General features: G+C 41.0%; 1 protein-coding gene across 2 annotated transcripts; it reads right to left on the reverse strand.

Annotated features, from left to right (window-relative positions):
- Positions 1-4,548: 4,548 nt before the first annotated feature.
- Positions 4,549-8,006, reverse strand: caap1 (caspase activity and apoptosis inhibitor 1). 2 transcript variants are annotated; one of them, XM_076112418.1, is made up of 6 exons: positions 7,806-8,006; positions 6,718-6,909; positions 5,732-5,816; positions 5,555-5,612; positions 5,365-5,432; positions 4,549-5,239 (listed from the first exon to the last, which is right to left on the reverse strand). In XM_076112418.1, exons 1-6 carry the CDS (start codon positions 7,908-7,910, stop codon positions 4,743-4,745), a joined length of 1,005 nt encoding a protein of 334 aa, XP_075968533.1. In that variant the 5' UTR covers positions 7,911-8,006; the 3' UTR covers positions 4,549-4,742. The 2 variants fall into 2 exon arrangements, with proteins under 2 accessions (XP_075968533.1, XP_075968532.1); XM_076112417.1 differs by having other exon boundaries at positions 6,718-6,912.
- Between the last annotated feature and the right edge of the window lie 6,271 nt (positions 8,007-14,277).

Here is a 14,277-nt window from a genome sequence, read left to right on the forward strand (position 1 = left end):
AACCCTCATGGAAAGAGACAGAAACTCATCTAGCAATATACACCTCTCTTGACATTCCTTTTGACAATTACTTATGTAATACAATTGCTTGCCAGCTGGTGGTGGGAAGCAATTTGACAGTTTTATCACAACTTTGACAAAAGTAATTTACTTGGCTCGGTTCTGTTGTGCTTCTGTGGGAAATAACTCATCAAAATAAAAAATAAATAAATGGCACCCCACCAGGATTTTGACAGTTCAATGTATTCCAACCCTGGCACAAATGGTGGAAGTCTGAACCTAGCGTCGTAAAAGTGTGAGTTACCAGGGCTGTGTGCAGTGATCCATCATCCGTCTGGGGGACACTTTGGTGGTCCATTGCTGCTCATAGGACAGCTGGGACCACATCCAGACAGCTGTTTAAAGCTGAGCTTCACAGAAACTGTGATTCGTTTTAAAGAAACTGGATTTAGAATGGCTTTAGAGTTTATTCTTCACATTTCTCCGCCTTTACAAATGGTTGTTCGACGCCACATAAAGTTAGGATCAGCGTGTATTCCAGTACAGTATACTGAGGAGTTATTATCATGTTCTTACAGTACAGTATTTTGACAAATTCAGCAAGATTTCACTCAAAAAAAAAAAAAGGAGCTGACGCGTGGTTTATGCTTGCCGTCCCAAAAGATGTGAAAATGTAGAACAGTTTGAATGTTTGTGTGGTTCTATGTTTGGATAGTTTTGCAAGCGAAATATGAACCGAAAGCAGAATCAAAGCACATTTGTGAAATAATGCAATTCAACTATTTAACAGGAAAGGATTGCGAGGCGAGAATCGTTTCCACCAATGGCTGAGAGAGCTTGGACATGTGATTCACGTGGACGGCCTTCGATATATAAACTAGCCAATGAGGAAAAAGTCTTCCTGAAAATCTGGCAACCACCTCTCGTATACCTCATGTGCTTGACACCATTTGATATACGATCCTATTAATGGTGTACTATTTGGGATCACTGCTGCAGCCAATGATAGTTTTTGCTTTGTCTTGCTTTCAGATTTGTTTTTATCAGATTTTCTGAATTGTGTTTATCATCTATAACTATGTAATCTTTTTGTTTGCTGCTTGTTCTACTATAGTTGTGTGGATGTATACAATATTTTCAACGCTTGGGCTTTGTTTTACCCGGACACTATACTTTAATCGTGCCTCTATAATTAACAATGTTGTCATTGTGATGTACACGCTGTCCTGAAATTATAGTTATACAAATAGTAATTTTGTGTAATCAAATTCACATGGCTGCATTAGTAGGGAATGTATTTCCACTGGGCATGGTGACAGAATTGGTGACAGTTTTAAAACATGTATTTAATTTGACATGAAAGTTGTTTTATAGTTATTATAACCAAATGAGCTTCAGTGTGTTTTTGTGTTTTTGATGTAGGAAAACACATAATCCGATGCTCCCATAATTATCTCGGGTGCTATCAGCCTTAATTCTCAAAGGAGTGCTAAATCTTTGCACACTATCATAGATCAGGGTTGCAGTCTGCATACTCATTTCAGTGGGAATCAGTCATCCGCCGATTGAAGACGAACCGTAGAGAGAACATGAGCATTTAAAAGCCACACGGTATTACAGATCTACGCTGAGCTTACTCCATTAGTGGTAAAATATATTCACTGGAGGCTATCGAGCAGAATATGTTGGTGAGGAGGAGGAGGGCTTTATTGGCTTGCTGGTGTACCTGACAGAATTTCAATGGTTGTGTTTGATGGTATTAATGCACCATTTAAATGCAGACCCTGAAGTTGAGGGGAGGGGAGGAAACCCCTGCGATGAGAGGACGCATGGGATCTGAAAGTCAGATGTCAGAGGAGTCAGTGGAGGGGAGGAATTCTCTCAAAATGCAGAAACTACAGGAGTGGAATATCAAATGTTCAAATCTTTTTCAGGGATTTTGGAGTGCGAGTCAAAAAAAAAAAAAAAAATAGGGAGCTCTTCTTTCAATAGCACCAAAGTACAACCACCCACTTCACATTTTTCAAAAAAAAAAAAAAGGGCCCTTCCAAGCATTTATGCCTGCAAATTAATGGTGAACAGATGTGCTGCACACATGAGATGAAACTACCACAATCGTCATTATTCTCTACAATTGCAGAGGACACAACAGGGGGACAGAAGGATCTATCTTTCCAGGCCCACAATTCAAGCTACTTACCATCATCTCGTCCGGAAAAATCCTAAGCAGAAAGGCCAGAAACAAAAGGCGTACAAGTCATCTAAGCCATCATTTCTGAAGGCAATCGTGAATATTGCCGACGCGACAGAGTTGCAAATTGAATTGAAACAAACTACTTTCAACATCAAACATCTCTTCTTACTTTAAGGAAAACACTGGCTGGAACTTGAAGGAAATGAAATGTGTCTGATGAGTCATTGCTCGGGGAAATCAATTCATTTAGTCATACAGAGGTGCTAAGTTATTTATTGCCTGTCAGCATGAGGCGCTGGTTCATAATGTCTTGCTGCACAAAGAACAGACGCTAGAGGGAATTTGAAGAGAATTATTTTATTTATGCAAACAGGATGTGTTTTTAAAAAAACAAAACATTTTTCAATACATTTTTTTTGTCTTTGCTTTGTTTTCACAACTTGTGCTTCCAGCAACTTATACCTGCGGCTACTAAGAACAAAGCACGAATATTAAGATAAATTCACCCCAAATCTCAAAATACTGAATGAAAGAAAGAATGAAAGCACAAAAAAAAAAAAAATTGTAAATATCACAATAGCAGCAATGTGCACCAAAGCAAACGGTCGGGAGGGAAGTGGTCGGTTCATTTTGCCTTTGCAACAGCAAAGGCAGTGAACCTTTCCTATCGAGGCTCAGGGCCGCAATGCTCACAAGAAAACCAAACTGTTGCATTAATACAAATCAGAAAGACAGCATTCGTCATTGAATCTTACCACCGTTTCCGAAAAAAAAGAATTAAAAGTGTGGCGCCGTGTTGTAATTCAACGGTGGTTATCTTTAAAAGGTCTCACAGCTCGGTCACATCATGTAGAGGAGAGCCCGACGAGCCGAGTGGCAACATCCAGCAGCCTCCGCTGTCATCTGTCAGCATCCAGATGTGCTTTATTTACATGTACAGCTGTGCTTGGAGCAGACTGCTAAAGGATACTGCAGCTGTGTGTATTTCTAGACCCGAATGTTTGCGTGTACATGCTATCATGTAAGCATGTTGGCACGTCAAGCGAAGTACAGCAAACATCCACGCAGCGGGGGGAAAGAAAGGTTTGAGAGTTCAAACCACCCTAAAGTAATCATAATATTAGAGGATCGCAAACGAGGCTTGGTCGATATTCAACGGATGAAGCAGCGAGCGCAGAAACGTTTTGCACAACCTTGCTTTTGACTTTCATCACAGCACCGTTCACGGAAGCGTCAGACCTCAATGTTTGAACATGGGTCACGCGGTTCGTTTGAAAACAAAAAGTACAAAACAGTATCATCTCACCTCCATCAATCTGCTTTTTTTTTTTAGGCTACTCATTTTGGTGCCTGCTTAAAAAGCCATTTGTCTGCTCGAATTGGCCTTCCAATAGCAGTAACATGGCACAGATACAAACTCCCCAATTATAGACACTATGAGCACTTTAGAATTGTTGTAAGTGGACATTTTTACTCTTCAAATAATCAATGAGTACAAAGATACCTGCACATGCAAGAATAGAGACGAATTGAACCGACCCCACCCTCATTCCTCCAGTGAAATAACCCTTTTAAATGCAAATACCCAGGAGGCAGTTGGCTTCTTATCGTACGTTTCATTGTCTCCTTTCGGGGTAGTGGGGTACGGAGCCGTTTTGCTCTGCATCTGCATGTAATTGCACAGAGAGTCGTACAGTTTATACCCGAACAAAACAGCTTCAGAATAAATTACAGCAAAGATGCTACATTTAGCGGGGAGGATGCTATTAATTCCTGCCACCACGCAGACGAATGGAACGCAAACATTTTAAAAGTATCTCTGGCAGGTTCTTTAAGCTGATGTTTAGGTGCGGTCAGCTGGTCCAATTCTCGTTGAGTCATTTCCTTTTTGGGGAGTTATGGGAACTATTTCCTGTTGTCTTTGCCTCATCTGTTGTTAGAAACCAACCTCAACATTTAGAAGATGCAAATATGAAAGAGAGAGAGGCAGTGCATGCTCTTGCTATGCATACTTCAGCCTGACAAGTCAAGCAGGTGTACAGAGAAGAAACACTGCAGGTGTGTCTTTCTACTGTAAACGACAGCACGACACCACTGCCCCCTACTTTGGCTGGCAAGGCAAAGCCAACACACACAACATTTCTGATGGCCTCACAACATTGAACTAACGTTACCGTAACCGTGTCACTGATTCGTAACTAAAAAGACTTTTATGCTGTATTTCCCTTTTGACTGTAATGGGAGCAGCTAAATCATCTCTTGCTCTCCTTCTTGCATGTTGGACTTGAACGCGCCCCGGCAGGTAAACACTGCCATCTAGTGACCAGAGAGAAGAATACATATGGAAACACCAATGACTTAATCATCCCAGAAGACGTTTATTAAGTTGCTGTAGGACACAGCTTGAGGTGTTACATTTTCATTAAATAATCTGCAACACCATTCCAATATGGCGTAAACATGGTTTGAAAAGTATATTTAGAACAATAAATCAGGGGCTTAAAAGAGAAAATCAGTCGTATGTTGAAAAACCAACAAACAAGGCACGCTACACATTCTTTGCAACACAAGGCTTTTTCCCATCACTTGCTTTCATCAGGGCCTTGATGGCCCTCGCCCTCATTTCCAACTCCAGGAGCTCCAGCTGCTGAATTGACGGCTGACACGCTGCAGGCGCGCGACTTGAAACGGGTTCGCCTTGAACCAGCAAACTAACGTCTGCGGCCTGCGGAGGTACGCTCGGTTCTTTAGCTTCCTCTTTGCTCGAAGAGGACGAAATGGCTAATATCTCACTGACGCTTTTGTCTATGTCGCTCAGGATGTCTTTCTTTGCCTCCGTTGGTTGGGAGCCTGCGGGGGGCTCAGGATCGATCGGGCCCGGGTTCACAACTGGGTCGGCTCCTTGCTCCTTGCTGCTGTCCGCTACTTTCACTGCCCCGTCCACAGCTTTAACAGCCGGCTCCTCTTTGGGTCCCTCTATGTCACTATCGTAAGTGTCTGCGTTTATGCTGAGGACGTCGCTCTCCTCGCCGGAACCGACGCCCTCTGGAAAGAACATCAAACCAAGATCTCACATGTAAAATGGTCCTTTTCGTAGCTTTGATTCTGTCTTTGAAGTTTTAAGTTGAGTGTCTGGGGGATTATCTTTCGGCGCGTTACATATTAATTACCTGGCTTAGGGTCCTCTGCTTTTGCAGTTTCTTTGAGGCAAGATGTAGAGTCCACATTATTGTCTTGCCTTGATGGGTTAAAAAAAAAAAAAAGGGAAACAAACACAAAAGTATGAGGAAAGCATAAAACACACACTATACTTTGATTCAGAAACTGTGCCCAGAATAAGTTAGCAAACTGTTCACTCACTGGCTTTCCAAGGTCTCTTCTGTTGTTTCCTCGTTACTCCCAGATGTCAGTTCTTCCCCTATAAACAAGAGCTTTAAGTGAACGATTTGTTTGCAATATTAGGACTGTGCAAAAGGATTTTTCTTTCCAGAATGTATGCATCTGTGAAACATTTTCCAAACGGGCCTCAAGTCTTACCTGCTAAGATCTGCGTAAGATTGTTCTCCGAGATCAGCTCCAGTTGATCCCAGCACATCTTTTGGATTTCCTCTGAACTACAGTCCTGTGAATGATAATGCGTTTAATAGTCTCTTTTACGATGGGTTGCTTTAATAGCCTACCAAGCAAACAGCAGAAGCCTATGGCTATTACGTCTCTATCTGTATTAGATATACATTATCACTTTAAATCAAGACATGAATACGCTTTCTAGAGTTGGCACTAACTTAGGTAAGTTATTAACTTTGCCATTTTACTATACAGCTTTATAGCTAATTTATAGCTATAGATACGATCTTACCAGCAACTGAACACAGTAACATAGATCAATAGTTAACAGCAGTAACTGTCTAACTAGCGATTTTTAAAGTGATCTGGAAAACTAAAATGTGGATACGGTGACTTTCAATCAGTTACAGTGAAATAAAATACAATAATAAATAAATATATGCCTCCAAAAAGATGGAACAAACCTTTTCATGAAATGATCACTACTGCTCAATGTGTTGTTGCTTTTTCAGCCAACAGTCGAAAATGTGGCCATAAATGTTGAAAGACAACACTTGGCAAAGCACAGAATGACGTCCATGAAGCCACAAACTAATGCCAGTCAAAATGCAGCGTGGCGGCGAGAGACATTTTTTTTTTTAAGGTTTGTGGTGAACAGACATCTTGAAAGACAACATATAAGGAAGTCCAAAGCTACATTGAAACTGATGAGAAATTAGGGCTAATGCATCAGGCTGGTTATGGTAAGCCTCTGTTCTCTCGTCCACAAATGCTCCTTGATCATTAGTCATTAGATCATTTCTTTAGCAATGGAAAAACACATGGGTTTCAAACACTGATAGAATTTATATTGTCATAAGACAAATAGGATGTCTTATAGAAATGAGACATACTGTTTGACTTATTTCATGAGTTTACCATTACATAACATGGTGTTTACACGATAACACAATCACCTTGAGTTCGTCGGGCAGCATTTTCCGGAGCTTCTTCTCCCCCAGCACATGGAGACACTGCTCCAGCATCTCCCGCTTGTCGGCCACGTAAGCAGTGATCGGCTTGAACGGCAGGCTGAGGTCCAGTCCGCCGTCCTCGATGTCGCTGCCAATCCTGTCCAGCTCTGCGTCAGCGAGTTCATCCTTGGAGTCCTGCTTTAGCAAAATAAACAACGTGTTTACTTCAAAAAGTGTGGAAGGTTGATGAATGACATCAAACAGTGTGACCACTTCGACTTCTTTGTGGTCCTGTAGACAGGTACGTCTAGCTAAATTTAATTCAGTAACACACACACACACACACACACACACACAGATACAACCTAATCCTTTCGTATTGGAGTGATGTAGCAGCTGTAGTTTGAGGTCACACTGATGTGTTTATGACATTTTGTCCTCGTATGAATGTTTACGTCAGATATAACAATGTACGTAGATTAAACTATCACCTGAATGTGATGTGAAATATGTAATCCTGGGGCAAACCTCCATTTCTTCTGTTTAATATAAAGCTTAGTATATTGTTTCCATAAATGGGACACAGCTTGTTCCTATGAAAACCCGTGTTTGGACTAGCCATGCTCTATTTGTAAACAGGCTGGCAAAGCCAAAAGTACAACAACATTGTATATTCATTTAAACAACTAAACAAACCCAAAGGCGAACAAAACAGCAAGCTAGCTAGCAGTATTTACTGCCCTGACAGTATCGAAACCAGTCGCATGGTTAGGAAAACACATTTTTCGTTTTGGGAACGAACCGCTATTACATTAAAATACAATTGAAACATGGATGTTATTATCTGACGAATGAAGAGAAACACTGCTACAATATTGCTTTAGCAAAACGTCGGGACGTTTGTGTTACAATGTTTCAAATTAGCGGATGAACATCAACAAACGCTCAAGGATTTAAAAGCTACTGTTGCCGTCATTATTTGAGGAAATGTATCCGTATATTTTAGGTCAACGGAATGTGTTAAGGTTGCTTTGAATGTTTAAACAAAACATGCCATTAGCATGAAACTAGCGTTAGCTTGAACGTCGTACCTCTAAGTTGGATTCTGCAGTTCTGCGTTTATTGCTCTCGTGTCGTTCGTCAGACTGCAAGTGTTTCCGTTTCTTTTCAGTGCTACTTGATTTCTTTTTGAGCATTTTCGAGGTAAATCCACCGGCCCCTTCTGCAGAAAGCCGTTTACTCGCGAGCTCACTTGCCGAAGTTGAGTGGTTGAATGTCGCGGGGATAAATGTGTCATCAGCAAGCGACGACATCATATTTTGGTGTCGGTGAAAAAGCAGCCGCTGTTTTTAGCTACCGCCACCTACTGGACTGGGACGGTGCTGCATTTCTGTAATTTCTCAATTTACCAAGAAAAACGGAAAATCCTAATATATATTCGCTGCAACTTCTGTCATGTTAAGTTATGTAATTAATCAACATGTTTCTTTATTATCCAACAGGTTAGTTAGTTTTTAATCTACTGTAGACAAATTCAGAATTGTTTCAAAACGTGGATAAAGAAGAAAATGTACTGCATTCACCACCAGATTTATTGCATGAGCTTTCCAGTGCTAGACTATAACCATATGTCCATACGCCTAATTAGTGACTGGAGCTTTAAGTTCCCATATTCTAGCTAACAAGTCTCTTTCTGGCCGTCACAACAACAAAGACTGTCAGTCTGATGCTGTATTATACTGTCTGTATCTGTGAGTGAGCCTTGATGTGCCGTTCCTGTGACCTATCAAGCTGTTGATGGAAGTGCAAATACATTCAAACTGTATCCCCATCAACATTTTACACTTCAAAGCTTTGCTCGGATTACTCGTGACAGTCAATCACAAGTCCTCTTCCTGCTTTTCACACGGTCTTGCCATCTCGCAGTTTCCATCTGCCTCACCATTTCATCGGATTCATTACTGCAAACAACCTCCATACCCACTGCCGCTGCTCATTTACATCGCTCAGGTTTTCACATTTCAAATCAGACAGCACTATTCATAACGGTAAGTAAATGCATGTTTCTTTCAAAGGAATTTACAAAGGACTTTGTAGTCACATAACAATGACACATACGTAACAAATGTGTGCAGAACAGAGAGGCATATGAAAATGTACTGCCGATGGCTATAGTGCATTATGCATGACCCATAGAAAATATAAAACTGTGACTCTAAACTTAATCAGTGAAATTGTTATTTTACAAAAGTAAAATGTGTCACAGAGATGTTTTTTTCTGAGGATATTTACATTTGGTATCAAAAGATACTTCTCAGAGATATAATCACATTGTCTGACATCACAAAACACTGCACTTCAGACTGAATAGACATCCTCAGACAGGTACATATTTTTATATCATAATATAACATTCATAAATGATATAAACAACAACACAGATAAATCCATATATCCCCCTAAACAATCTGTTAACTTTACTTGAAGAACAAAAATATCTCAGACTTACATTACATTTCACTAATAAACAACTCTCGTTAGTACGTCCTCCTTATTACCACCAAGGTGGCCATGCATTTTTCTTCCGCTGGACCGAGACACTGGTTTCAAGGTGGTGACGACACAAGCACGTTGTAAATCACTCTAATTGGCTTACCCGCCTCTGCCTAAAAGGAGGAGGGAGCCAACGCAATGGCTGCCCGGGCTCCATGGCGACAGCTGTCTCCACATAATGCAGGTTGTTATCCTGATGCCATCCGCCAAATTATGCAGTGGATATGGTAGGAGGTGAGCATCGATCACAATCACAGTCAAAATGTATTTCCTTTGCAAACATCTGCTCCCATGTGTCTGGATATCGCCTCGTTAAAAGGGCAATGATGGAGCAGGCACTGCTGTAGGGGACATTGCATTTGAGAGCCGTGAAAAGGACCCGAAAAACAACCACAGTCTGTACATGAGTGTGTACATTCGGAGAAGTATAGCTAAACCAATTTTAACATTACGTAGCAGAGCTTTCTGATAGGCACTTCTGTTCAGCATATTTTTGCATTCGTAAACTAGAGGCTGCTTGTATATAAATAGTATTTTATGATTCTCACGTTGCCTTCAATAGATTGTCTGTTGAATACACATCAAGGCTCTCTTGTCTGATGAGGAAGTGTGGCTAATCAAGGGATGTGCAGCAGTGAGTTCAATGGTTTTGCTGTGTTTTTCTCTCATTTGATTTAGTCGAGATGCAAAAGGCAAGTAAAATGATGAATCACAGGAAGAAGCAACAATTGGAATTACTTAAAGTGAGATTAAAAAGCGAGAGGAGCTCACACCAAAGAAAACAGACAAAGAAAAAAACAACAAGAACAGAAGTGGATAAGAGACGAAATGAAAACAAACTCAACGTAGGAGACAATTGTTTAAAAAAAACCGAAAGAAATGATTTGCCAACATTCCTCCGTTTGGAATCCGCACTTTATATCTAAATATATATCGCATTGTGTGCATAATCATTACGCAATAAGACATCTTCAAGACAATTTTCATAGAAAATCTTTGTTAATTGAAGTTGGAGCACAGAAATCAACCACGTTCGAGTGCTCGTTTACATCCACACTCATCACAATTACTCATTTCAGCACTTCTGAACACCTTTCTTGAAGCCATATAAGTGTGAACAGACAACTCTCAAATCAACACCCGCCCTTGACAAATCAACACGTATTGACAGCGGGATTGTTTGGAGCGGAGTAACAACTTCTCTGCCAACTGCGAGTGGAGCTGTACACTTTAACTGTGGAGCAGTTGCCACATACCTGAGACTAAGCCTCAGATAATGCTTTGTGCTAATTATGCCCCGAAATATATAAATAAACAACTTATTTTTCACCACTTTGAGGTGTGAACGGTTTGTAAGCGCAAATGCAAAGTTCTATTCAAGACTTGAAGGAAGGCCAAGTGGCAATTCAAAATTGTAATTAAAGATATTACTTGGGATTGTGGGCACGATATTTGATGATTCAAAACGTATCCATCAAATGATGCTTCCCGCTTATTTCACTGGCACCCGATTGCTGAGGCAACATGGGAATTTCTCATGTGGTGTATTTCGCTGTGTCTTTCAAAGCCAGCTATGAATAGTGATCCAGTAGTACAGCTGGAGAGGTCGATTGACCAACCTAGCACGCGCGCTTCCACTCAAAGTGGCGTACAAATCTAACCAAGGCCACGTCTGAGCCTACTTAACAGAATCTCATGTCTAGTCCTCTTGAGAATAAGTCTCTTGAGAGACCACCGGCATTGAGATGCCTTAATATCGTGACACTGGTCCAAAGTCGCAGCTATACAGATAATGGCCCATCACTAAAGGGTTTGGAGATGAGTCTTCCAGAAATCTCCTCCTGTGGCTGAAGAGTCCTCGCAGCTCCACAGCAAAAGTGAACAAATGCAGAAGGTTTTAATTTAACCCATTTTAATGGCTGTCCAGTGTCTCTAACTATGCTTTCAGTAAGTATCCTCAACTGTCATCCCCCCAAATAACAGTTTGCTTTATAGGTTTCAATTACCCTTACACAGCTTTGTGCAGCAGGCTGACAGTTGTCACCAATTATATTTAACGAAGGTGTCAGTAGGTGTGACACTTTAATCAGTGCCCAACATTTTGTCTTTAAAAACTACTCTTCTCCACTTTTAAGAAGTGCTTCTTTTGAAATAACTAATATATCTACCACTGACTTGCCTTATTTAAAGTTCAGTTAGTGGCTATTGCCGACAAAATGCTTAAGGATTGTAACTTTACGAACATCAGTTGACAAAAAAACGATCTTCTCTAAACATGACAGTTTCACACGGTCCTCAACCTTCATGGACGAGAAGTCCTCTCGGTGCTATTTAAAGTGTGAAAATCTACATTTAGTTGGTTTTTGACTTAACTCACTTTTGTCAAGACCTCACAACGTAATTTCTTTCATTCATTTATTCGCCGGTGGACGGCGAAGTCGAAGTGTCTTGAACTACTTCAGATGTACACTCTTCATCTACTTTAACTGCAATCTTGGAAACTTCTCCTGAATGTTCTTTGAGGCAGTAACGTCTCAAAGTGTGAATCACGAAGATCCCTCGAAGCTCCCACTTGTTTGTCTTATTCCAACAAGGCTGTACACTTGGTGCACTTTAACATATCTAATTCAAACCTCAGTGGGCTCATGAATATTTTAAAGACGCCTCTGCTATAGTGTACGCTGACTGGTAGGAGCCAGGAGGCAACAATGTCAGAGGTTTGTAAGCGTTTCTCTTTTCCTGTTTTGCCTCTGAATCCCACCTGATTCAAACAACCTTCACTCAACAATGACCGCTGTTCCTGATGAGCTGCGGTTCTCCTACAAATCAGCGCGAGGTAGTTAATAGAATTTTAATACACATCTCTGCCTTTCATTACTCAAGGCAACAACTGTGTACACACTGCCTTGTTGTTTTTTTTGCAGTCCTCTAACAAGCTGCCTAGCAGCACCGGGGAGAATAGCTGCTGCTTAAGTGAGAGCAATTGATGTTTAAGTTAACAACATGCCGAATGAGGGAAGCAGGAGAGCTGTTGCATTGTGATCCTGAGCCAGAAAGAGAGTGATTGGTTCTTTAGTGCCATTATTCAGTGTTTTTATGTGGTGCTATCACTTGTTTTAAAGGAGAAAACTAAAAGCTGTTGAATGCGAATGTTTAACCAGTATTTTACTCTTCCTCCTTTATTGTTCAGGATTACATAGCAGGGTTACTTTCCAACCATTTCATCTTTTTAATGCAACACAGTGAAAATACAGTATGTCATCCCTGTAAATGCAAGCAAACACAGGTGTCACAGCAGCATTCTACAAGTTCTTTTGGTGTATATAGTGAAAATAACGTAATAATATGAACATGAATATTTCCCATTTCAATTTAAGAAGTATTGGCAATGTCAACAAGAGCTATCAATATTACCTCACCTCCCTAAAATGTTACAATGTTGGAGCCCCAAACTAAAACTTTATGTATGCTCTTTATATTTTGTGGCGGAGTCTGCCATTCCTGCACTGAATTGAAATTGTAGGCAGGACAGGTTCACAGACGACGGTGTAGAATGTAATCCAGTGATGCTCATTTTATATTGGTTTTGCAGCTGCACATAGTATCGACTGATTACTAACAGTATATGTGAGTTTGTTTGTCGAACCGAATTGTAACTTGAAAGCCAAGAATGAACTGTCACGAAGTGCTCAGGTTTACACATTTTAAACGTCCATGGAAACTGAGCAAAGTCGATGTGACGTCCTGTCAATGCTAAATACTGAATGACATTTTGGTTTTGAGTTTCATGTTGTCCTTATTTTTGTCTTGCTTACCGCACAGAAAATATCACGAGTTGTAAACAGTAACTGAGATAAGTGAGGTAAGCATGGCACGGCATGTAAATGGTTTTCCATAATGTTCTCCATTTACGCTCAAATTCTAAATGTGGTTTGCCAAACACCATAATGCATTACTTTAACTGAGACTGGCTTTTATCATTTCTCATGAGAGTTGGAGCAAATCCACGCTTCACTCCTCCATCCCAAGCAGAAATCATCTCAAGAACATCCATCTTAAATTCGTGGTGTACCCAAGGAAAATAAAAAAAAAGAGGCTTTTTTTTTTCACAGCTGGTGTGCATTTCACATAAACCAGTCAAGTGATGTCAGTCATACTCATATTCCAGCTGTCACCACAGTATTTTTTTTTTTCCCTGCTGGGATAAGCTGCTCCCTACTCAGGCTATACGCCTTGAAATTGTTTACTGTATAATAAGATAAAACAGTGCATTTCTTCATAGGACAGGCAGCCAGATAACGGAGTGGAAGTGGGATGAAAACGACACCGACGTGTCTCATCTGCACACGTTCATGTGGGAGCAGCTTAGGAATCAGCAACACGAAAAGGGAGTGTGTGGGAAAAGGATATCTGGAACTCACCCCGTCTGCACTCCTGCTGAGAAAGAGCAATGAACTTTGAAGCTTCTTTGGAGCACAACCAGCAGCTCACTTGGCAAACGTTCCCAGGAGCTGTGCTCCGCGTGCGTTCGAGTTAGCGAGCGTGAACAAGCGGGGAGAGATAGCCTGTCGGGTAGCAGGGTAAGATGAGGACCAGGCACAGGATGGGATTTGGTCTGCCTTTTCGCCTTTGATTCAGTAATTGAGGGCTAAGATTGGGCGGGAAAACTGACAGCATCTCGGCCCTCAAGGGTCAACCCTTAGCCTCCCAGAATCCTCAGGCACCGGTTCTTTCCCAGGACACTCAGCCTAGGTTGTGCCCACACCTTTCTCATTTTAGAGAGTGTAAATTGAGAGGGATGAGATCATTGTTTTGTTCTTGCTTTGAGATTGTCTAAAGGCTACTAACCACCTGGTTGCCTTCGGGATTTGAGAGTAGAGACAACAGCAAATGAAGACATTTGCAAATCCCAGTGTTTCACCACTTGTAGCAATGTACAACACGTTTAATGCAAAATGTTTGACATCCACTCGACATAACATTTGTTTGTTGAATCGGCACGTTAACTTG

This window comes from Anarhichas minor, unplaced genomic scaffold (genome assembly GCF_050575085.1).
Source record: "Anarhichas minor isolate MPS153535 unplaced genomic scaffold, ASM5057508v1 ptg000049l, whole genome shotgun sequence".
NCBI lineage: Eukaryota > Metazoa > Chordata > Actinopteri > Perciformes > Anarhichadidae > Anarhichas > Anarhichas minor.